Genomic DNA, 26941 nt, shown 5'->3' on the forward strand with positions numbered 1-26941 from the left:
ATAGTTTTGTTGTGAACGATAAATGCTGTGCAATTAAAATTTGAACTAAATAAAGTAGTTTCAAAATTTAATCTGATAGTACACTTAAAACGTTACCTTTTGCTCAAATTTTTAAGTTAAAAATTTTTGAAAAATTTCTGGAAAATTATAAAAGACTTACATCATGACTCGAGAGCCCAACCCATAGTGGAAATCCATCACGTTTTGCAATATCTTCTAGAAACAGCTGGCCTTTTTGGTCATGAACACTTGCTAAATGACTTCCATTTTGAGAACACATGTGTAATGCTTCATACCATGTTAACTTTTTTTGAATAACATTATAAATAACTTCTTCATATGGAATAGACTTTGGCAAAGTAGTATTATATTCTTCTTTGTAGTCAACTGTAATATTAAAAATTAAAATATTAGTAACTAAAGTTAAATTAAAATCTATGATTTGAGTAAGACTGGGTATTTAAAAAATGATAAAAATTGAACTTCTTTTTAAAAGGAGATGTCATTGCTTTATTTTTCTTATTGCACGTAAGTAGGTTCTTATTGCAATAGTTGTGTGGGTGATTCTAAAAAGTAAGAACTCTATTCACTTTTTTTTGTGGGCAGTGTTCAGGGCTCACACCTGGCAGTTTGTGAAACCATCTGGGGTGCTGAGGATTGAGCCTGGGACAATTGCCCTACCTACATACTACTGCTCTAGCCACAGCACTCACTTAGTAGAGAACAGAAAATAGTATTTGAATGGAAATAAAACAATGAACTATTTAAATATTTAGAACTCATCAGAGGAGAGATTTTTCTGAATTAAAGGAGCCTGCTTGACAAATTAGGTCTCTTGAATTCAGATCAGGTGAAACTAAGACTTAAATAAGGTATCAAGAAAAAAAAATCTGAAAACATACTAACAATAAAACAAATTCACCAGACAAGGGTATTTCAAAGGGACACAGGAGCTAAATGAAACAGCTTCCAATGACCAAAGCTGAAACAATTTGAACAAAGAAAAAAAATAATATATTACATTATAACCCAAAGTATAAAAGACAACCATGAGCTCATACTGGTATAATAATGATTGAATCTATTTTTAAAATTCAGAGAATAAATAAATGTGTTCAATAACATTTTAAATAATTTAATTATTTTTCTACTTCAGGAAGGTGAAGGTTATAACTCTGTAAGCATGGACTGAGCACAATAACTTGACTTATAACAATATAGCATGAAAAATCGAAAGAACATAACTGTGGTGAAGCAAGTAATAACTATTTGGATAATAAAGGTTAAAATCAACAGTAATAAATGCTGTGATATTCTACACTATTTCTGTGAAATTTCTCCAAGCCCTTACTATTCCATAATCTTATTCTGAGAAAATATGGTCAAACTAAATTTTATAAATATACAACCAGTGTTCTTTTTTACATTGTCAAGATCATCAAAGGAAAAACGAGAAATTATCAAAGACAAGAGAAACCTAAGAAGACATGTAATGTAAGCACAAAAACATAGCCAGGTAATATTGATAGAATGTTGACACACAAAAAGTCATTGCAAAAACTAAATTAATCTGGATAATGTATGAACTTGAGAAATTGTACCCAGAATGGTGCCAGGGTGGGAGTGGGATGAGGCTAAGAGATGGCTTAAAAGTTTAGACACTCATTTAGATATTGGCTTCTATAATATCTAAAACACTTATAGGGATTCAAAGTAATTGAGAATAGAGATTCTGTGAAGATTAAATTTTTGATATTTAGAAAGTTATTCTGTGACAGTGTGAAGGGAGGTTAATCAAAATGCCATTCTAATAAGACTTGTCTCATAGAGAAAACTTAATAATAACATTTAAACTTTGAGCATTTTTGGGGGTGGGAACTACACCCAGAGGGCTCAGGATTTATTCCTGGCTGTGCACTCAGGGATCATTCCTGGAGGGGATCAAGGGATCCTTGTGGGGGTCAGGGATAAAATCTGGGTCAGCCTTGTGCAAGGCAAGCACCCAACCCACTGTATTTTCTTACAGATACTGTTTTGAGCATTTTAAAGACCAGCATTCACTTAAAATTTGTTTATTTAAGGAATTAGTAAATGTTGCAAGATATTCATTTTTAATTTAGGATATCAAAAATACACCCAAGCATACTTAGCTATGTATAAAATACTGTTAATATTTTAATGTCCAACTTTTACCTTAATGCATTCCTTTTTTTCCATTATTCTACCTTTTTTTTTGTTTGTTTGTTTTTGTTTTTGGGTCACACACAGCAGCGCTTAGGGGGTTACTCTTGGCTCTATGCTCAGAAATCGCTCATGGCAGGCTCGGGGGACCATATGGGATGCTGGGACTCAAACCAAGGTAACGCCTTACCTCCATGCTATCTCTCCGGCCCCTATTCTAGCTTTTATAGACCATTTTTTACTTCTAATACTTAAGCCTGTATCAAGTTATCTAAAGCTAATTTACACAAAATAAATCAAGTGCAGTGGAGATGTGACTCAGAGGTACAGCACCTGCTTTACTTTGAGTTTGATCCCTGCCACTGTCCTGCATGCCAAGTGTGATGGGATCACCAGTGCCCCAACAAAATTGTGTCATCTGTGTAGCACAACCAAGGGTTTGCAACAACTACAGGTTAAGTGCAACATCCCCCACAAGCACTGAGACTTTCGGTTACTGCAACAACAACTAGTAGAATGGGGAGTCCTAAATAACGACAAAGACTTTAATAATTAATATACTTACCCATTTCAATCTTACAAGCAAGAATGCTGTGCTGGTGAAAGTATAGCATATCTTTAATAACATTAAAAGTCTCAATATCCCATAAGCCATCGGTATTCAAGCCAGCAAAGAATTTGTCATTTTTTATAGCTGGTCTTCCTCTTCTCCAGTTTGTATATGACAGCAGAGTTTTATCATTCCACATAAGGGAATTATCTAGAAGAAAATTTTTTTTCTATGATAGAGGTTAAATCAAGAACTGAATTACAGTTGTGAGGTTAATATTATTAAATTATACATCCCCCCTTTCCCCCTTCATCTAAAAGGTTGCATGAGACTGACTCTGGTTTCATAATTTAATATGGTTCTCTGGGTCCTTTTAGGAATGATACCTAAGCATAGAAACAGGAATAAGTTCTAAGTACTGCCAGGTGTGTCCCCTCAACCAGTTCTCCTCAAAAATATTGTTATGTCCATCCAATAAAATAACATTAGGGATAAAAAGGAAGTGATACACTTATATGATTTCTAGGGCTACATGAATGAACTTTGAAACTATTATGTAGTCTAAAAGCTAGTCCCCACCCCCAACATGTATGTACTCAATACCTAGCACTGGAAACAACATCACATATTGTATAACTCTCATATAAAATATCCAGAATAGGGAATCTATAGAGATAAATAATGTAGTTAGTGGCAGTTGAAAATTGGGAGTTGTGAAGAGGAACAAGGAGGTATAGTTAATAGTGTCTGCTTTAATAGAAGTGATAATTGCATAATTCTGCATATCAAAATCATTAAATTGTGAATGTTAAGTGGCTAAATTATGAGGTGTATGCAAATATATCTCAATAGAACTGTTGGAGAAAGTTGATAAGCCTATTAAAATTAGAAACTTTTATGAAGAGTCATATTACTTATAGGATATATAATTGTAGATTATAATCTGTATATGCCTTGCTGATTATTCTAATTATTTCCATATTCCTTTGAATCTTGAACAGGAATATGCCTAAACACTGAACTGTAGCACCAATACAAAGAAGCACTGTGTGGTGTTACTCCTGCTTGCCTCTTGATCTTGTTTTCTGTCTCCAGCAATCTTTTTCTTTCCCTAAATATTAACGATATCTATTTCCTTTGTTAAAGGTTGTATTAGTTTTAAATTTAGTCATGCTACAAAGTTATTCATGATTGGGTTTCACGAATACGTTTTTCAACATAACATAACATAACATAACATAACATAACATAACATAACATAACATAACATAACATAACATAACATAACATAACATAACATAACATAACATAACATAACATAACATAACATAACATAACATAACATAACATAACATAACATAACATAACATAAAACCAGGGCAATTCCCATCACCGAATTGTCCTTCTTCCACCTCCGTTCCCTTCCTGCCTCCCATACCCTCCACCCTCATACCCGGGGCTGCTAGAATGAGTGGTTCCCTCTGTGCCTAACTTGCTACTTAGTGATCTTACACCTGTTTGGTCTTGGTACCTCCCTTATTTCCCCCTCTAATTGGGAAGCGGGATAGTTCAATTTATAAATAGTTCAATTTATGTTTGAAGAAAAGAAAAGTAATAAACTGGGGTAAAAATCAAATATGCCAAAAATGGACGGAGTCCTTCTAGAGGCTCTCATCCTTGGTTTGAGAGACGAAGGGGAAAAAAGAAGGTGAAACACCACAACAGTACAAAAAAAGAAGTGTCAAATAAAATATCCAGTGAGCACTCCAACAATAAAGATAAGCACCACATAAAAGCCATGGTCTTGAGATGAAAAACATGTCATAGCACATAAAGAGAGAAGAGAAAGGAAGAAAAATAAAATAAAATAAATAAAGATGGAGACAACAACTTCAATAACCACACCAAAACAAAGAAATTGACAAATACTAGATAAATAAATATATAAAAAATGTTTTGTACTTTTTGCCTTTTTTCCCCCTCCTGCACAGGCACAGTAATAATTGGGGTCATTCAAAAGGGAATTCCCTTGGCCTAAGGGATCAGAGTTTCTCCCCCCTTGACTCATCATCAGGGAAATCCAAAGGAATTTAATTTATTTTTAAAACTTTATTGATTGATTGGTTTTTGGCCACACACAGTGGCACTCAGTGGTTACTCCTGGCTCTCCACTCAGAAATCGCCCCAGGCAGGCTGGGACCTTATGGAACGTCAGGAATTGAACCAGGTCCCTCCTAGGTTGGCTGCATGCCAGGCAAATGCCCTACTGCTGTGCTATCTCTCTAGCCCCAGTTCCTGGATTATTTTTAGAAAGGTCTATATTGTTTTCCAGAAAGACTTGACAGTCCTACCAGCAGCCAGTGACAGTTTCTATCTTTCTATATCCATGCCAGTACTTGTTCTTATTCTTCTTATGTGTTCCAGTCTTTATGCTATGAGATATCACGTTGTTTTGATTTGTATCTCTCTTATGATTAGTGATATGTAGCATTTTTCATATGCCTTTAGCCATTTGTATTTCTTCGTTGGGGAAGTTTCTGTTCTTTTCTTCCCACTCTGATGGGGTTGGATGTTTTTTCTTAAGTTCTAACAGTGCTTTATATGTCTTGGATATTAAAGTTATCAATTTTATAATCATTATGCTGTACAATGGTATAATTCTAGAAATGCTATTAAAAAGGGTCATGATATTCTCAGTGGTCATCAGGACATAAATTTGTCCTGGAGAATATCTGAGCTTATGGCTCTCCCTGCTGTCTTCTGCCCTATCCCTAGTAGAGCAATATCAGACTTACAAATCAAGTTATAAAAAGACACACAAGGACAACACAACACACATTTTCTGCTGAACTCAAACCAAATTCCAACCCTAAGGGAGATGGCATTCTCCCTAGAATTTCTCTCCATGTTCTGACCAGACAAGACAGAGAAAACACAGAACACAGAACCACAAAGACATGCCCATGAGGGCCAATGTTGCACCCAAACCCACATACCATCACTGGCTCTAGACACAAAGACACTGGAACCCCTGATGGGACTTGAAGTCCAAGGCCATCCTTCAGATCATCATGCTGAACTGACCATCTCAACTTTAGGTGACTGTGACATGACAGGTAAAATATTGGTGCCTTTATTGGTGAACTACCTGCTCTGTCCTTAACTAATTCTCAGAAATTCTCTGTAAGTAACTGGGTGCCCCAGATGGAGACTTCTCCAGTATTGCTGTGTTTATGCAAAGGAACAAGCCAAAATTATTCAAGTATCTTACAAGGTTCAAGGTGAAGGTGAAGAGAAAAAGTATTCTTTTGTAGCTGATTGAATTAAATGCATTCTAGTGGGCCTAACTTAAAGGCCACTTATTTTGGGTAACTTGTATGGAAATGTACTTACTGGTTGTAATAGACCAGATCATAAAGAACTGAAAGCTGTAAATGCAATAGTTAGTCTGGCTAGAACTTCACCAGTGAAAACAGCCTGAATAGGAGAAGTAATTCAGAAGTAATTTTATTGCTGCTACTGAACCCGAGCATTAGTGGGAGGACTGGTAGCATGACTTCACAGATGCCAAAATAAATGCTCAGGGAACATGTATAATGCTATGATGCTTTGGCTTCTGTTAACTTCTCTGTTATCGTTACAGATAACAAGGACAGAGTTGTATCATTTACTGCTCTAGGGCCTGATTGGTTTAAGTAATAAATCCCTGTCTAATTAATCTGATCCTTTTCAGGCATTGAAAATTCAGAACTGAATCAGTTAATTGCTCATTTAAGGTAGCATGAGATTCACCCCTTTTAGGGAGAGACTATGGTCCTTTGCCAGCCTCAAGAAGTTATAGGAAATGTACCTTCAGCCACACAAATTTTAATGATTTCTAAGGTGATGAAATCTCTGGATAGCTTTACTTTTGTTAAATCATCTAAATGCCACAGTTACTTAGGAAGAACTTTAGCTGAAGTTGGAGATAGTGAAGAGAAGGCGATTTTCAAAATACTAAAAGTTGAGCTTCCATATGACCCAGCAATACCATCCTAGAAATATCCCTTAGGGGCCCAAAAATACAATGCAGAAGAACCCTCTGCACTTCTGTGCTCACTGCAGCATTATTCACAATGATCCCTGCACTGTAGGGCCTGAGGACTGCGGTAGCTTAAGGCCCTCTCATTCAACAGATGACTCAGAAGATCAGAGTTGTTTCTTGGTCTTCCTGAGAACTACTTTTTTTTTAAATACTTTTTATTGTGACCAAAGTGGATTACAAATCTTTCACAGTAATATTTTAGGTACACAGTGACATTGAATCAGGGCATTCCCAACACCAGTATTGTCCTCCCTCCACCCCTGTTCCCAGCATGTATCCCATATCCCCCTCCTTTGACCCCTGAACTGCTAGTATAGAACTGGTCCTTCCTTGAGAACTACATCGAAGACTTTGCTCCCAAAATCGAACAACAACTGTCTTGGTATTTATATTAATTACGCTAAAAGCACAATTAAATTTTGTTTATTAATAAACACTTTTATAATATTTAAAAATACAAGTTTAAGTATAGTATTAGTATAAAAAGGGAAAATAAGTATATGCATTACTTACTTTCATAAGTGAGACCTAACAGGATCCATGAAGCCATATAGTTGAAGTGTAGAAGTTGTTCAAGAACAAAGTTATTTTCTTTTTCATCTCGAATACTCAGAACATGTGCTTTAGGATCTGTTAAATATTTTTAAAGTTACTGATTTAAACTTTTACTTACTATTTCTTCAATTTTACAAACTTAATTATAAAGTTACTTTATAATTAGTTATAAACACTACTTAATTTAAACTATGACTTGTTTTGCAGATTTAGAAAAAAAATCTACTGAATAGTCTCCAAAACCTAAGCAATTGTTACAAATGATCTTATATACTAAAATTAATAAATCAAGAAGTTTTAAAATCTTTTCAGGCTACATTTAATCTTCAGAATAGTTGAAGGCTAGTAGATAGGATTGACATATCTACAGCCAATCTAGGTTTGATCCCTGGCACCCTATATAGTCTGCCAAACAATACCAGATAGTGAACCACCCTTAAAGAGATTCAATTTATTTTTCTCCAGATTATGATCATTTCAAATTGGTACAAAACCACCTGCCTTAATGCTATATTGAAAATATGTAATTATTGTATGGGGTAAAAGAAAGTCAGATCTTTCTTTTCTTTTTGGACCATATGTTTTTGGACTAGTGTTCAGGGCTTACTCCTGGCTCTGCACTCATGATAAATTAGTACTTGTTGGCTTGGGAGACTATGTAAGGTTCCGGATATTGAATCAAGACCAGTGGCATGCAAGGCAAATGCCCTACACACTACTATGGCTGGCTCTAGCCTCTAGATAGTCCTTATTCTTGGAAAAACACACATGGTGCTGGAGAAATAGTACAGCAGATAGGGAGACTGTCTAATATGTGGCCAACCTGAATTTCGTCTCTGGCAATATGGTCCTCCAAGCCTACTATGTGTGACCTTAGTCCAGAGCCAGAGCAAGCCCTGAACACATAGGATGTGACCTCTCCTCCAGAAAAAAAAAAAAAACAAACCAAAGAAAAATCACAAATATATGGTTAAAATATTCTTATTTCCCAAAGTGTTTTTTCCATGAACCTAGTAAGTGTTTATCAGAAAAGGGCTACACAGACAAGAACTTTGCAAGAACTATTTAAAGTTAAACTAGTTTATTTATGCCACTCTTTCTTTTATCTCCTTTTTTTATTTGAGGGCCAACTCCTAACTTTGTACTCAGGGCATCACTCCTGGTGGGGCTTTGGGGACCATATGTATTGATCCTGAGTGGATCTTATGCAAGGCCAGTGCCTTACCTCTGCACTATCTCTTCAATTTAATGCCTCTATCCAACAAGAAGAAATAGTGTGTAATGTTTTTCAGTCTTGTTCCAAGGAACTTCCTTTGTCCTTTGTAGGATGCCTTTCAAAACCAGTATTCTATAGAGTATAATATGGGGAATAATTGTTTGATATTTTCTATAGAAACTTTCCACAAAATTAAAAGGTTCATTGTTTGCAAACCTCAATTATTTTTTTGCATATCTGTCTAAAGAAGTAACTGATTTTATCTAAAAAATTTAATTTTATCTAAATTTTATATAAAATTTGGGGCCAGAATAGTGGTGCTAGAGATAAGGGGTCTACCTTGTGTGCGCTAGTCTAAGACCAACCACGATTCGATCCTCTGGCGTCCCATATGATTCCCCCCCAAGCCAGGAGCAATTTCTGAGCATATAGCCAGTTGTAACCCCTGAGCATCAAATGGGTGTGGCCCAAAAAAACCAAAAAAAATTTTTTTTAGATAAAACTGGAAATTGAGTTCCCATATGATCCAGTTATACCACTCCTAGGGTATACCCTAGGAACACAAAAACACAATATATAAATGCCTTTTGCAGGGGCAGGAGAGATAGCATAGAGGTAAGGCATTTGCCTTGCATGCAGAAGGATGGTGGTTCAAAGCCTGGCATCCCATATAGTCCCCTGAGCCTGCCAGAAGTGATTTCTGAGCATGGAGACAGGAGTCACTCCTGGGCACTGCCACCCCCCCCACAAATATCCACAAAAAATAAATGCCTTCTGCACAACTATATTCACTGCAACTCTATTTACAATAGCCAGAATCTGGAAACAACCCAGATTCCCAACAATAGATGAGTGGCTAAAGAAACTGTGGTACATATACAGAATGGAATACTATGCAGCCATGAGGAAAATGATGTCATGACATTTTCCTATACATGGATGGACATGAAAACTATTATGTCGAGTGAAATAAGTCAGAGGGAGAGAGATAAACACAGAATAGTTAGTCTCAATCATCTGTGTGATTTAAGAAAAATAAGACATTATTATAATAATACCCAGAGATAATAGAGATAATAGCTGGCTGTAATGATATGAAGCCTACCACAAAAAGTGGTGAGTTCAGTTAGAGAAATAACTCCATTGACAACTATCATGACAATGTTAGTGAGTGAGAGAATTAGAATGTCTGTCTCAAATTCATGCAGGGTGTGGGGAAGGAGGATCGGGTAGGGAGCATTGGTGGTAGGAATGATGCACTGGTGTTCTTTTTTGTTTTGCTTTGTTTTTGTTTTTCGGCCACACCCAGTGATGTTCAGGCTATGCGCTCAGAAATCCCTCCTGGCTTGGGGGACCATATTGGACACCGGGGAATCAAACTGTGGTCTGTCCTAGGCTAGTTCGTGCAAGACAGACGCCTTACCGCTGGCACCTCTGCTCCAGCCCGATATTGTTTTCTTTAACTACAAACCCAACTACAAACATTTTTGTAATTATGGTGCTTAAATAAAGATGTTATTTAAAAAAATCCAATTTAGGTCAGAGTAGGGTATTTATCTTGCATGTAGTCCACCTAGGTTTGATACCCAGCATTCCATTAAGGTCTCCTGAGCTTTGCTAGGAATGGTCCCTGAGCACAGAAACAGGAGTCACCCCTGAGCACTGTCAGGTGTGTCCCCCCAAAATAAAAAAAAAACCCATGTACATGTACAGGGACTTGGGGGAAAATAAATTAAAAGTGTGAAATGTATATTCTTTTAAGCAAGGCTATTTCTTCATGATTTATCTATACTTTTTTTTTTTTTTTTTTTTTTTTTGGGCCACACCCGGCAGTGCTCAGGGGTTACTCCTGGCTGTCTGCTCAGAAATAGCTCCTGGCAGGCACGGGGGACCATATGGGACACCGGGATTTGAACCAACCACCTTTGGTCCTGGATCGGCTGTTTGCAAGGCAAATGCTGCTGTGCTATCTCTCCCGGCCCCAGATTTATCTATACTTTTAACCACTTAAACCTATTTTTATTTTGCCCACAACCCCAAACTTGTTTTATGTTGCTCTGTACCAATCTCTCTCTCTCCCTCCCTCCTTCTCTCTCTCTCTCTCTCTTTCTCTCTCTCTCTCTCTCTCTCTCTCTCTCTCTCTCTCTCTCTCTCTCTGTTTTTGGGTCACACCTGCTGGTGCTCAAGCATTACTGCTGTACTCAGGAATCACTCCTGGAGGGCTCTGGGCACCTGAGATTCTAAGGGTTCAACCCTGACCAGCCATGCTGTACTATCACTCTGACCACCTTTTTAGTAGAATCAATTTTATTTAAACATGCAAAGTGAAATAAACACAAATTTCAAGATTTTCACATTGATAATTAGTAATCAGGAGATGACTATTTTGAAATCCAGTTAGCACTGCAAATAAGAACTATAATACACTGAGGTGAACTTTTGAAAAGGAGTATAATGTAATATATAATAGCAATAAAATATACATACTCAATTTATGGCATTTAGAATGAACTTCATCTTTTGTCATTGCTGAATTTCTGTTCTTTACTATCAGGAAATTGTAGCAACTATTCTGAAATGGTATCCATGGAGTATTTAGAACAGGAGATGGACATTGAAAACTATCAGTGGATTTGACCTCTTTTTCAGTCTCATCTAGAAAAAGAATTAATGGTTAGAATTCTAATTTCAGTTATAAATGTTAAATCCTGTTCACAGTAATTAGACTTGATTTGTAGGACATATCCAGGAAGCCAAGAAATAATAGCCTAGTAATGCTTGCTCTGTTTATGTTAAAATATAGTATGACCTTTTAACTGGCTTTTTGTAGGAAGGAAATCATCACAATTTTCTTTTCCTTGCTTTACAGTGAGTGTAAAAAGGTAAAAATCAATAATATAAATTTAAATGCAATTTCTGTCTCCATCAATAAACATCAAAGAAAACTGACATATATATTAATGACAGCCAGCTATCTATCATTTCAAAAACTCATCTTTAAGATTTTTATTTCTTCTCTAATTTTAAAGAAGTAGTTTAATAAAATACTTAACACTATAAATATGTTATTGCTTTCACTAAAATAGAAATAACGTAAAATAGAAATAGTTTTTACTTAGAAAAATCTGGTTATAGGTTCTCCCCTATCTTATGAAAAGGCTACACATTCAAGAAAAAAATATAGTAATCATTTGTTAGAAAAAAATGAAACTTAGTTAATATATAGAAGAGACTATCCAATATCTCTCCAGCTCACAACTCTGAATCTGTGTCTTTGTGCTACAAACAAATACATGTGGGCTTCCTGGTGATTATAAAAACACTTCCTTCTGATTAGACCATAGATTGCATACCTGACTCAGACTGAGTCCATCAGATTCTTTCTGATTATGTGAAAAAATGAACTCAGAGACAGTTCAACTTCAGCTGTGATTATAAGTAAAAGCTGGAGGTTCTTCACATTTCATCACAGCAGAAAGGATACAAAGAAAACAAAAGTCAGGTCCATAGAAAGAAGTAAAGAGATTATCTCTGGGCTCTTGAATCTCATTCAGTTCTTTATTGCTATTGCTCATGAAACTCCACTGTCATTTTTAGTAAGGCAAGAAGGACAGGGACTCCCAAGTAGTGCTCAGTGGACCTGGGGGCCATTACTGGCTATACTCAGCCAACTGGGCTTTATGGTTCAATGCTAGGACTTGGTGATGATGAACTGTGTAAGCCCAGCAATGCAGGGGGCCATCAGTACTATATTTTGTGGCACTTGGTGGATCATGTAATACCAGAGATCAAATTCAGTTCCTTGCACATTAAACGCATGCACCTCTGACCCTTGAGCTAACTGCCCAAAACTCCATGTCTAATTTTGTTTATGTCTGTCTCTATGTCTAAATTTATCTTTGGCCTTCAGCTAATTTAATTTTACTGTAAGTGAAAACTTCTTAAAAAACTGTAGTTCTTAAAACTCAGGACTGAGCAATGCTTTATATGTAAGAGCCCAAGGGTTGATCCCTACCCTACCACCACATAGTCATCTGAGTACTTCCAGGAGTGACATCTAAGAAATACTGAGCACCACTAGATTTAAGCCAAAAAGTAAAGAGAGAGAGAGAGAGAGAGAGAGAGAGAGAGAAGTAAAAAAAATCTAAAATGTATGTAGATGAAGATTATAGGGTCTTAAAATTAAAGTGTCAATTACCATTGTTAGCTGAATAAAAATAAAGATTAAACCATTTCAAAAGTGACATTGACAAACTATTTAATATGCAAGTATATTCTACATGAATACAAATTTTCAGAACAAGTTTTTTTTGTAGAAAGGGCAGCTCCAATTTATTAATAAATTTAAAACTACATATAAAATATTTCTTCAGAAACAATAGAGATGAGGTTTGAAAGGACCAGCCCATAAAATGAAGCTTACCACAAAGATTGTTGAGTGCACTTAGAGAAATTACTGGACCAACAACCATCATGATAATAGTTTTTTTTTTATGATTGAAACCCAACTACAAACATGTGCTTAAAGATATTAATAAAAAAGAAATAAAATATTTTCAGTCAGCATACTTCCTGGATAGTAGCAAATAGCACCCGGTTGATATTCATTGCATTCAGATGTTTTCCAGAATCCGTCAGTGTCTAACACCACACAGTCTTCAAGTTGCTCATTATTATCAGCCCAGCGAGTAAACTGAACACGTTTCCCATCTGACCAACCAAAATTGAGCTCATCCTATAAGGAACAGCAACATATTTCTAGTCACAATATTTTATTTATTAATGTTTGTAATGTGATCCTCATGGTCTAACCATTCTTAATTTATTATATATTTGACATATATTTGTTGACACTCCGTTGGACATTGTCTCAACATTTAAAAACATTATCATGGGGTCAAAGAGATAGTATAGGAGGTAAGGTAGTTGGCTTTCATATTACTGTCACTGATTTAAATGGCTAGCACCACATTTGGTCCCCCTGAGCACTGCTAGGAGTCACTTCTGAGCACTGAGTCACAAATATTCCCTAAACTCTGTAGGATGTGGTACCCAAACCAACAATAAGACCCTAAAATAATAAATATTTCCCATTTAATCTCTGTAATACATATGGTAGTAATTATTATTATTTTACAGATGAAGAAACTAAGGCATGTAACATGGCCTAAGTGATATTCTATGTAGGATTCCATGTGGTACTGGAGATGGAACCCTACTTGCTGTACTATCTCTCCTGACACCCAAACTATATTTTAGTAGCTATAAGTCACAAATATAATCAAGTTCAAGAATTCCAACTGCTTTATTCTGATCTGTTCCCCACCAAAGATGTCATAACTTAGAGACCAGTTATGTACATTATGATCTCAATTTGACCTTTCGATATATAATATTGCTTAATTTCTCATATGTCCATATCATATGGATCCCTTTCTGTTTGCTGTATTTCTGTGTAATCTAAGTTCAGAGTATTCTTTAGAATTCCTATCCCTTACAAATACATCATTTTGTATACTCTCTCTGTCTCTCTCTCTCTCTCTCTCTCTCTCTCTCTCTCTCTCTCTCTCTATATATATATATATATATATATATATATATATATATATATATATATTTGGGGTCACACCTGGTGGTGGCACTCAGGGGTTACTCCTGGCATGCTTGGGGAACCATATGGATGCTGGGATTCAAACCACCACCACCCTGGTGGATTGGCTGCATGCTAGGCAAATGCTCTACTGCTGTGTTCTCTTGGCCCCTATACTCTATATTCTTATTGAAAATAAATCCCTTCAGACTTCTTATCCTTTCACTACATTTGCTTTTTTTGGTAAGGGAGAAGGAAGACTGTTGGGGTCATACTAGTAATGCAGAGGACCCCCTGACATTGACTAAGCAAAGGAAACTTCTGCTGTCCTCCTGGTCCTAGCACTGACTTAGAGACATGTGTATTTCTCATCCAGTTCCCATCCCTTTTGACCTTCTCAATCTCTATGTAATTTTGCTTCAATGTACTTGAATGTCCAAACACTAGTTCTAGACTAGTTCTAGTAGTTCTAGACTACTTAATAGTGTAGTTAAGAATAGTCACATATCAGATACTGAAAACATGTCTTTGTTAGGCCAACATTGTTTCTGCATACATTTAGAAAGCCTCTAAGGGTCTCCTATCTCAGACTGTTCATTTCTTCTCTAATTCTTTGTATAGTATTATTTATTTTTAAGTCAAAGTTTGATATTGTTATTACTGTGCTTAAATCTTCCAATACATTCCCACTAAATTTAATTTATTTATTTATACACTTTCTGTTCCAAAGATGTAAAGTAGCTTATGTTTTTTTTTTCTCTCAGACTGCGAATGATTATAAAACCATGTGGTGTTGGAGACTGAATCTGGGGCTCCCTCAAGCAAAGCATGCAATCCTTTAGCTATTTCCCTACTCCCAAGACTGCTTGTGAAGAAATAGAAATAGGCTGGAGAGATAGCATGGAGGTAGGGCGTTTGCCTCATATGCAGAAGGATGGTGGTTCGAATCCCAGCTTACCATATGGTCCCCTGAACCTGCCAGGAGCAATTTCTGAGCATAGAGCCAGAAGTAACCCCTGAGCACTGCTGGGTGTGACCCAAATAACAAAAAAAAAAAAAAAAAAAAAAAAACAGTTACATATAGTATGCTTAAATAAAAAGTGGAAGGAGAAAAAGAAACATCTGTAAAAATGATAAAAGGGGCAAGAACCAAAACTTTTAAGTGGAGAAAATGTCACAAGACAGCATAATCCTAACTGTGTTCAATAAAAAATAAGTGTATACAGAAAATTATCCTGAAGGCAATAGCTCTCTGATTATATCTTTCAGAAGTAAAACTTTACTTTTCTTCCCTTAATATATTAAATTACAAGTTTTCTCACTATTGCTTTGTTTCAAATGCTTTAAGATGATTGAGACTAGGAAACATAATAATCACTCATTACCAGCCTCACAACATATATAATGATGCTTTTACATAATACTAAATAACATAATAACATAATACCCAAAAAGAAAGGAGACAAAAGAAGTATTTTAAGAAGTTGATACTCTGAATCTAGGTAAGCAGCTATGTTGGTGATGTAGCTTGATTTAAGAGTATATTCTGGGATAACCAGAGCCTTGAAGTGTATGGAAGTATAAGCATTAATTCTTTTTATTTTTTAAAAATTTTTCAACTTTTCATACACTTTTATTTTCTCCCTTCTACCATAATGATATAACCAAATTTAGTCTTAACTAGAGGGTCTGTAAAGACAGGTTTATCTAGACCACTCACAGGCAAGGCAAATGCTGCTTCTTGAAATGGTCCTACCATAGAGCCTCTGGTCATCCAACCCAAGTCACCCCCTTGCCTGGCTTTATCTTCACTGTACTGTGTGGCCACTTCATTGAATCGCATTCCAAACTTTAACTTTTCCATGGCTTCCATGACTCTTCCATGTTTTTCGCACAGAATGTGCCTGACCTTGACGGCATTGCCACCAACTTTGGAACCCTGAACCTTCTTGTCAGCACTGTCACTCCCAGAGGCTCCTCCCCCTTTTCCCGCTTTCCTGGAACAGCTTTTCCCTTTGGGAGGCATCTCCAAAACTCGCTGATGTCTTTTCAATTGCTTAGTAGGCTTCGCATTAATTCTTTTTAACTGAGGTTCCAAAGATTATGGGTGGCAATAAAAATGAGATTTGCCAATGGTAATGTAGTCTAGTTTTTTTTTTTTCTTTAACCATTCTCCAGTTCAGCTCAGGGTTCCATTCAGTTGCAGAAAAAATTATCCAGATCACATTTTTTTTCAACCAGTTCTATGTTACACTAACACATATAACTGAGGTTTACTTAGTATAACTTCTATCAGTTATAGCTCTCTAAGATTAAATTTAAAAAGATGTTCTGTAGAGCCATACATCTAACTAGGGTTTTAAAAGTCAAGTCATGTACTGCACAAGTCAAGTTCACATCACATTTTCTCTAACTGCCACCACTTAGGCAGTGCATAATATATGCAGCCTCCTTCACCTACCCTATATCTTACCTTTTGGTACATCTCAGTGGGAAGAATGTTGGATTACTGTACAGAACACTTAGACAAATGGCAAAAAGTATCCTATAATGCTGAAAGGAATATTTCATATTTATTTAAAAAATTCAACATACATTTTCTACATCAATTCAGGACTGGGTCTTGATATGAATTAAAACACTATTCTAATCACTTTTAGAGTGGCTTAATTTCACTCTGCTGATTCTGAAAGAGTATCTATCCATAGGATTTTACATCTGCCCAGTTCAATACAGTTTTTCAGTTTTTCCTCCTCTTTTTTGATGGCTAAAGGAACATTAAGTTCATGATTATGGCTCAGTTCCTTGATTAAAATAAATTAAAGAACTGCTGAACTACAATAGTCTAATAAACTTTACCTTAATCTAAACAAGAGAATATCAAACCTTCTAATTGTAGAAAGATGACTGCCACTAAAATTATGTATCTTATGAAATTCATTCACTAGAATTCTTATGATTTTCAGTGTCTTTTAGTCTAATATGAGAAATGCTATGCACAATAAAAATGTCATAGTCCATCATATAATTATGGCAGTTGGTACTGAAAACTTACATCTTGACTGGAGAGTCCAATCCATAAAGATGATCTATGCTGGATGGCCTGCACAGTTAGGAATGCCTGCTGGTAAGGGTCTGTGATGCTCACCAGCTGCATGTTATCTTTTCGACACTCCCTCAGCGCATCAAACCATGTCAAATTCTTCATGATTATTTTATACAGATTATTGAGATACTTTACAGTTTCTGAAGTGTTCTTCAAGGTCTGTTTATTTTCTACTTCTGTACATAAAAATGACATAAAAACCGACAAGTCATGGATTATTTACCAAATTCCCCCCCCCCACACACACACAGGTTTTTCAGCCACACCCAGTGATACTCAGGGGTTACTCCTGGCTATGCACTCAGAAATTGGTCCTGGCTTGGGGGACCATATGGGATGACGGGGGATCAATTCGTGGTCTGTCCTAGGCTAGCGTGTGCAAGGCAGAGACCTTACCACTTGTGCCACCACTCTGGCCCCAAATTTCTCCATATTTTACCTTAGAAATTATTTATCTATTTATTGAGATATTTTGGGGCCAGAGTGATAGTGTAGGTGTTTGCCTTGAATGCAGGGGACCCATATTTGATCCCTGGCACCCCATTTGGATCATGAATCTTGTGGGGAATAACTTCTAAGAATACAGCAATGAGTATTCCCTAAGCATTGATGGGTGTATTACAAAACTGAAACAAAATGAGCATATTTTATAATAAGTATTGTATAAAATATACATTTTTTCTAACACTGGTATAAAATTCTGTTTTAGTTGATCTAATTTTTGAAGGAAAATGCTATAAACAAAAATAACCTCTAATAAGCTTACCAATTCAGGATGGTGTCAAATGTCTTTCTTGAACTACTTCAACAAGTGTATGTGTTAGGTGTTTGCTTACAAAGGTTTTCCCTTGGACAGCTCTCATAAAAAATGCAAAAGCCATACACAAGAGATAACCTATATTTGATTTATTGCTTTACAATATTTCTCTAAATAAGGTAGTTACTAAAATGTGTGATAATAATGAACAGATAAAGGCTGGAGTGATAGTATAGAGGGGACGGCACTTGCTTTTGCACATGGTTCAACCCTGGTTTGCTCTCTGGCACTACGGTCCCCCAAACCAACTATTAGTGATCTCTGAGCTCAGAGCCAGGAATAACCACCGGATGTGGTCTTAAAACAGAAACAAACAAAAGAACAAAGATTAAGTCAGTAGGGGAAAAATGTCTTTGGAAGCACATGGGAAATCTATTCATATAACAAAGTTTTAAAAAATAATTTGTTAAAAATTCACTGTGATCAGTGGTAGGAAGCTTGCCACAAAGAGTAGAGAGTGCAAATTAAAGTAGAGAGGGGACTACTATGAAAGGGACGGACATTCACGGCACTCCTTCTTTATCAGTAGTGCAAACCACAGTGTCAAAAAAGAGAGGCAGAGAGACACACAGAAAGAAACTGAGAGGTAAAATGCTTGCCCCAGAAGCAGGTGGGAGTGGGGTGGGAAAGAGAAGGATATCAAGGAGGGTGAGAGGAAAACTGTCAACATTAGTAGTATTAGTAGTGGGAAATGTATACAGGTAAAGGTTGTTGTACATTATATGACTGTAACTCAATCATGAAGTTCTTTAGCTATGGAAAAACCTGTAATATGAATAACCTTGTAACCATGAAGTTTAAATAAAAAAAAACACACAAAAATTCACTGTGATCAACAAAAATATTTATATTGTTATTGAAAAGATGGATGATGCATTTATATATTTTATATATTTTATTTTTATCTAGAGTATAGGGTATATTTAAAATGTGCCGCATACTTTTATATTTACAAATTTAATAACTAACATTTCTGGAGCACATGCTGTTCATGCAGAACCTGAGGTTTGGTCTCTGCTACCTCATGGATTCTAGAGCACTGCTTCAAACAACTGGGTGCAGCCTCAAACAAAGCCAAATGATAATAAGAATTTTAGATTAGACTAAAATAAAAACACTTAAGTTTTTCCTCCTTTCTTCATGATATAAAGTAAAAATATGTATATGTTAGTAGTAACACAATTTGAGGCTGGAGAGATATTTTATTAAGTATGACAATGATACTTGAAAAAATAGCACTCTGAGATCATCTGACTTAGTCAATATGGATTTATTCAAGATGAAGTCTTTAAGGTACAGGATTGTGAGTTAGCAATCATTTATAAGTATCATTTTTACATTTTTTAAAAAGTAATATATGGATATACATATGTAACTCAGAGCATAAAATTCCTAGATATCTACAGAGCAATACATACCTGAATATTTCTGACAGAGAAAGAGAGTATGGGGTTCACTGCAGGCAGTAAAATTCCATGTTCCAACAAAAGGTGACTTTGGGATATTGAGCATCATTGAACAGTGATAGTGAGAATCTTCCTCGAAAAACTAAGCAAAATATAAGCCATAAAATAAATCATAAAACTAATAGAAGACCTTACCAAGAAAAGCTTGTATCTTTTATAATTGCATTTTTGCTTCTGTAAAAATTCTGTGAAGGTGGAGAGATAGCACAGTGGTAGGGCATTTGCCTTGCATGCAGCCGATCCAGGATGAACAGTGGTTCGAATCCCGGCATCCCATATGGTTCCCCATGCCAGGAGCAATTTCTGAGTTCAGAGCCAGGAGTAACTCGTGAAATCCACTGCTTATTAACCAAAAATACAAAAAAAATTCTATGAAGGAATTGAAATGAAGTAACAAAGCAAATTCTGACATTCTTCCAAAACTGTAAGAAGAGATAATTTAAGATATTTTATATATAGCAAAATAGAGGCAAGGTTGCAAAACATATCATTTTTTTTTTTGGTTTTTGGGTCATATCTGGCAGTGATCAGGGGTTACTTAAAATAAAACAAAAAGTAATGGTTATAAGAACAGAATTTATAAATAAATTGAGGAAAATATAGGTAGAATGCTCTAAGACTAAAAAGTGTCTAAACACACTTCAAAGGTGTCTTTAAAGATACAATGCCGATGGCATAGGCAACAGAATAAAAAATAAATGAACGAGACTCCATTTAATTAAAAAATTTCTGTATGGCAAAACAAACATGGGCTAAAACTAAAACACAGCTAACTGAATGGGATAAAATATCTACAGTCAGGGGCCAGAGTGGTGGTGCAAGAGGTAAGGCGTCTGCCTTGCCCATGCTAGCCTAGGATGGACCACGGTTCAATTCCCCAGTATCCCATATGGTCCCCCAAACCAGGAGCGATTTCTGAGTGCATAGCTAGGAGTAACCCCTGTGTGTCACTGGGTGTGGCCCAAAAACCAAAAAAAAAAATCTGCAGTCAACATATCAGATAAAGATTTGATATCTAGTATAAATAAAATATTAATATAGATCAACAACAAAAAGACAGAAAGTAGCATATTCATGTTACAAAGAAAAGAGAATAAAAATGTAGCTGACTGGACTTAAGAGATAGTACAGAGGGCAAAGATCCTGCCTCATATGTGATTTAATCCTAAGTACAATATATGGGGTCCTGAGCCTTGTCAGAGTGATCCCTGAACACAGCGTCAGAACTTAACCCTGAGCACTAATGAGTGTGGTCCTGCCCCATCCACCACTTCATGAAAAAAAGTAAGCTAACAAAAAAGCATAAAAATTTATGAACCATAGATGTACCAAAATCTATGAACTAAGATGAAAATAAAATTTCTAGTAACTCAAATTCATTAGAATATGATAATCCACTCTGAACAACTAAAATTTTATTACAAGGAAATAAAAAAGATTTAGTATGATCTCTTTTAATGTGTTATGCCACATATTAATACATCTAGTTGAAAAAAACTATATGACAATATCAAAAGAGGGTGGAAACAAATTTTATAAAATTGAGATGAGAAAGTTGGGTATATCATGACCATAAATTTCAGTACTATTGTAATTATATTGCTTTAATTAATTATTCATTTCTGAATGAAAATTCTAAAGCTGGATATATAATAATATCTACTCAACAAAAAATCAAAATAATCTATAATAATGAAAAACTGTGGACAGTTTCATTAAAGTTAGAGTATATCTAGAAAGCAGTTATTGTGCCTAATTGTCATGATTCTGGAAATCCTAGCACATATTTGTATCTTTTATTATCTAATTAAGAAACTCATGAATATCTGATAAAAAACTCCAGAAGTAGATTTCCTTTTTGTTGTTTGTTTTGGGCATACCTGGTGGTACTCAAGGGATACCCCTGGATCTGCACACAGAAATTATTCCTGGCAGCCTGCGGGGTTATGTGGGATGTTGGGGATCAAATGGGGTCCACTCCATGCAAGGCAAATGCTCTACCCATTGTGCCATCTACTCCTGGCCTCAAAAGTAAATCTTTTAAGAAAGATGCCTAAGATAATATCTATCTATCTATCTATCTATCTATCTATCTATCTATCTATCTATCTATCTATCTATCTATCTATCTATCTATCTATCTATCTATCTATCTATCTATCTATCTATCTATCTATCTATCTATCTATCTATCTACCTACCTACCTACCTACCTACCTACCTACCTACCTACCTACCTACCTACCTATCTATCTATCTATCTATCTATCTATCTATCTATCTATCTATCTATCTATCTATCTATCTATCTATCTATCTATCTATCTATCTATCTATCTATCTAAAACAATCCAACATACATACACAAATTGCCTTTCTAACATATCAGTAAGAAAGTAAAAGAAGGGGCTGGAGAGATAGCATGGAGGTAAGGCGTTTGCCTTTCATGCAGGAGGTCATTGGTTCGAATCCCAGCGTTCATATGGTCCCCCGTGCCTGCCAGGAGCAATTTCTGAACATGGAGCCAGAAGTAACCCCTGAACACTGGTGGGTGTGACCCAAAAACCACACACACACACACACACACACACACACACACACACACACACACACACACACACACACGAAAGTAAAAGAAGACCTACCATTCTAAATAGAAATAAGAGAGAGGAGCTTATTAAAAGCCTCATGAAAAACAATGAGAAAGAACATAAGATCCAAGCTATCATCAAACTGTAAAATGTGCCTGTCAATGTGGCTGGGGGTGGCAGGTGGTAATTTGGGAATACTCAATTATTAATAACTTTGTAAATCATGGCTCTTTAATAAAATAAAAATTCAAAAACACATTCATGAGTGCTGGAGAGATATTACAGTAGACAGGGTACTTACCTTGCATATAGCTGACCCGGGTTAGATCCCCAGAACCCCAAAATGTTCCCAAGCACCACCAGGAATGATTCCTGAGTGCAGGGCTAAGAGTAAGTATAGTTAGATGTGGGCCAAAAACAAAAACAAAAAAGAGAAAAATCTGCAAAAAATAACCTTCTATAAGCTACTGAAAGGATGATATAAATAAATGAAGACATATATCATACTCATGAATTGGTAGATGAATAAAAAGATGTTAATTCGATTAGCATGGCCCCTGCGCAAGGATGACACGCAAATTCAAGAAGGGTTCCATATTAAAAAAAAAGATGTTAATTCTCCCAAAATTAGTCAAATTCTCATCAGAAGTTTTATATTTAACTGTGGTTGAAAATTGACAAAATCTTATGGTTATCTGGAAGGATAAACAAGATAAATGAGATTTTTTTTTAAAAAAAGGCATATACTAACGATAATCATGATTTTGGGAACACACCAAAGGATGCTCAGGGTTACATCTAGTTGGATGCTTTTAGCCTCTCTTTTTTTGGGAGTCAGATCTGATGATGTTCAAGGATACCACCTGGCTCTGCACTTAGGAATTACTCACGGTGGTAAAGAGAGACCCTAGGAGGCTAGGGTTGGAACTAGGGTTAGCCATATGCAAGACAAGTGCCATACCTGCAGTACCATTTCACACAATCTATCTGTTTGGTGATTTAGAGTCACCAATCATCAGCATTTCCAGCACTGTTCAGGGATTCTGCAACAAGGGACTGAACTTGGGTCATTAGCATGCAAATCAGGTATAATAAGGTCTTTGAGCTCTCACCTCAGCCCCTATCTTTTTACCATGGGAAAAGTATATAGTATTTAGATTAGAATAGCAGCAAAGTAAGAATACATTTCATGTTCATACTCTTAATTGAGGGCATAGGAAGTATAACATACTGCTTCTTTGGGCCACAACTGATGGTAGTTAGGGCTTACTCCAGGCTCTGCTCAGAGCTCAATCTTGAAGGGTTTAGGAGACCACATGAAGTGTTTGAGATTGAACCCAGTTCAACTGTATAGAAGGAAAATGTCTCACTTGTATTCATCTCTCTGGCTCATATCCAGCTTTTAACAGGTGAATGTAAATACAATAAATTATGCTAAACAACTGGTTACAATTAGTACAACAAAGTAAGTATTCATTGATACAAGAGATATGCCATGCTATCAGGGATTAAAAGGCAATTTATAAAGCACAAACAAAAATATATATGTAAAATACTTATATGATGAATTTTCTAATCTAAAGCCATAATGAGGAAATGAAATAAACAGATTTATTTATATAAACATAAAAGTCAATCTTTTATAATAATTTTATAGTCAATGCTATCTTTTTTTGAATAATTTCTTTATTTAAACACTGTGATTACAAACATAATTGTAGTTTGGTTTCAGTCATAACAAGAACACCCCTCTTCACTGTGCAACCTTTCCATCACCAATGCCCATCTCTTCCTTTCCCAACCCTCGCCTGTATTTGAGATAGGCTTTCTACATCCCTCACTCACTCATATTGTTAAGATTGTTCTTAGTGGGCCTGGAGAGATAGCACAGCGGAGTTTGCCTTGCAAGCAGCCGATCCAGGACCAAAGGTGGTTGGTTTGAATCCCGGTGTCCCATATGGTCTCCCCCGTGCCTGCCAGGAGCTATTTCTGAGCAGACCGCCAGGAGTAACCCCTGAGCATCGCTGGGTGTGCCCCCCCCCCAAAAAAGATTGTTCTTAGCATAGTTATTTCTCTAACTGCACTCACCACTCTTTATGGTGAACTTCGTATCTTGAGTCGGTCCTTCTGGTCCTCATCTCTGGGAAGTATTTCAATGTCTTTAATTTTTCTTAAAACCCATATATGAGTGAGACTAATCTGTGTCTCTCTCCCTCTGACTAATTTCTCTCAATTCAGTGACTTGACTCACATTTGTGATAACAAAACAGGATAGAATAGCCTCACTATTCTAATCTATGCTAAAATAAAGAGAATATATTAAGCTAGACTGGAATGTAAAAGAAAAAAATATCATGTAGAAGCTTATAATGTTTCTTGAAACTCTTGTTTCAATTCACCATTATGTATATATGTATATAATTAAAATTTTTCTGTTTTGAAAACATAGCTGGTAATGCTCAAGGATCACTCCATATATAAGACTAGCATCCACCCTGCTGCACTATCTCTCTGGCCTCTAATTTAATATTATATTTTTAACTATGCACCAGCTGTGACTTAACTATTTCTGTGAACCATGCTTGAAGGTTTTAGAACTAAGGATACGGCTCAAAAATAAATTACATACCCGTCTCATATGTGTGAAAGTCCTGGGTTTCATTATTGGCAACAGAGAGAGGAGAGAAAAGAGAGAGAGATGGGAGAAAAGAGATAGAGAGATAGATAGATAGATAGATAGATAGATAGATAGATAGATAGATAGATAGATAGAGCTAGGTAGAGAGACAGAGTATAGCCAGAAGTGTGGCGGTTGGGCCCGGAGAGATAGCACAGCGGCGTTTGCCTTGCAAGCAGCTGATCCAGAACCAAAGATGGTTAGTTCGAATCCCGGTGTCCAATATGGTCCCCCACGCCTGCCAGGAGCTATTTCTGAGCAGACAGCCAAGAGTAATCCCTGAGCACCACCGGGTGTGGCCCAAAAACCAAAAAAAAAAAAAAAAAAAAAAAAAAAAAAGAAGTGTGGAGATTATGCCAAGCACATGCAAGGTCTATGATTCAATCCTAAAACTGAATGACAAGTACCATTGTGTTTATCACAGGTGGTACCCAGCAGGTTCTAATTATTGGGCTAATTATCACTGGGGAGTAGACTCTGGGTCCAGAGCACTGCTGGAAAAGCCCATCAAAATAAGAAATTTAAAAGCTATTAGCATAAGTTAGGGGATCAGGTAAAATAGGATACTCCACATCACTAATCATCAGGGAGATGCAAATAAAAACTACAATGAGATACCATCTCACACCACAAAGATTGGCACACGTAGTCACAAAGAACAAGAAAAACCAGTGCTGGTGCAGATGTAGAGGGAAAGAGATTGTCATTCACTGCTGTGGGAATGCCAACTAATCCAGCCTTTTTAGAAAACAATATGGGTATTCTTCAAAAAACCAGCAATATGACTCCTAGAAATCTTCCCTAAGAACACAAAAACACAATACAGAAAAGCCCTTTGCATTCCTATGTTCATCACAGCACTACAGATACTCCTTGCTTAACGACCTACCTGTTTAGCGACTGCTCGCACTTACGACCATCTCTTCACCGTTATTTTATTTTAAATATCTTTTTTCCATCTTGTACGCTCTACAGTACAGTACTATGGTTTTTGGTGCTTTAATGCACCTACTTTACTAACTTTATGTTCTGTAATACATTGTAGTACTGTGTGTAAATTACACAACCTATGCAAATTAAAACAAGAGGAAGTTTGATCTTTCTCGTTATTTCACTTATTCAGAATACTGTATTGTCAAGTACTGTGCATATGCTGTACTACTGTATACAGTACATGCAGTTCCTCACTTAATGACCAAGTAGTTGAAATGGAACTTGGTCATTAAGCGAGAAGTATCTGTATTTACAATAGTCAGAATCTGGAAACAACCCAGGTGCCTGACAATAGATGAGTGACTAAAGAAATTGTGGTACATCTACACAATGGAATATGGCAGCCACTAGGAAAAGTTAAGTCATGAAATTTGCTAATACATAAATGGAGAGTATTATGCTGAAAAAATGAGTCAGAGGGAGAGGGATAGGCATAGATTAATCTCATTCATTTGTGAGTTATAAGAAAAAAAAAGATAATATGGTAATAATATCCATAGACAATAGAGATGAGGGCCAAGAGGACCAGTCAGTCCATGATAGGAACTTGCCACAGAGTAGTGAGTGCAGTTAGAATAGAGAAAGGACCACAAGACAATGATAGTTGGAACTAATCACTCCACACAATAACTGAGTGTTGAACTGATAAAGTGATATGCACAGTACCCCTTCATTAACAATAGTGCAAACCAGAGTCTAAAAGCAAAATAAAGGTAAGAGATAGAAATGAAGGGAAGGGAAGGAGGGAGGGGTGAAGGAGGGGAGGAGGGGGAGAGAGAAAAAGAGAAGAGTGAAGTAAAATGCCTGTCCCAGAGACAGGAGGGCAATGAGGGAGGAAAACTGGGGACATTGGTGGTGGAAATGTTCATGGGTGAAGGGTTTTACATTGTAAGACTGAAACTCAATCATGAACATATTTGTAATCACAGTGTTTCCATAAAAAGAAAAAAAAGAAACACTTATATTTATTGTATTACTCTTCTATAATTTATTATAAATTATATATATAAAATATATATATAAAATTTTCTACTTTGGGTGAGGGAAGGTTTCCTACCACACTTAATGGTGCTTAAGGGTTACTCCTGGCTCTGAGCTCAGATGGAGTTTACAGG

The 26941-nt window shown here is 36.2% G+C and overlaps 2 protein-coding genes and 1 pseudogene across 2 annotated transcripts in view; 1 reads left to right on the forward strand and 2 right to left on the reverse strand.

Moving 5' to 3' along the window:
- Positions 1-26941, reverse strand: part of LY75 (lymphocyte antigen 75) — a 124329-nt gene that overhangs the window by 16962 nt on the left and 80426 nt on the right. Inside the window, exons 23-29 of the mRNA XM_049772864.1 lie at positions 19518-19647; positions 17232-17458; positions 13156-13321; positions 11074-11241; positions 7329-7445; positions 2747-2941; positions 161-387 (exon numbers count right to left, since the gene is read on the reverse strand). Coding sequence (XP_049628821.1) covers positions 161-387; positions 2747-2941; positions 7329-7445; positions 11074-11241; positions 13156-13321; positions 17232-17458; positions 19518-19647 — 1230 coding nt within the window. The remainder of the gene's footprint in view (positions 1-160; positions 388-2746; positions 2942-7328; positions 7446-11073; positions 11242-13155; positions 13322-17231; positions 17459-19517; positions 19648-26941) is intronic.
- Positions 15810-16202, reverse strand: LOC126008852 (peptidyl-prolyl cis-trans isomerase NIMA-interacting 4-like). Its single transcript, XM_049773131.1, has one exon. It carries the CDS (start codon positions 16200-16202, stop codon positions 15810-15812), a length of 393 nt encoding a protein of 130 aa, XP_049629088.1.
- Positions 22699-22758, forward strand: LOC126009900 (uncharacterized; annotated as a pseudogene).

This window comes from Suncus etruscus, chromosome 5 (genome assembly GCF_024139225.1).
Source record: "Suncus etruscus isolate mSunEtr1 chromosome 5, mSunEtr1.pri.cur, whole genome shotgun sequence".
In the NCBI taxonomy this organism is placed as follows: Eukaryota; Metazoa; Chordata; class Mammalia; order Eulipotyphla; family Soricidae; genus Suncus; species Suncus etruscus.

What these genes read in the sequence shown, in the direction of transcription:
- LOC126008852 (XM_049773131.1), bottom strand. Translation starts at nt 16,202, where the DNA reads ATGCCTCCCAAAGGGAAAAGCTGTTCCAGGAAAGCGGGAAAAGGGGGA.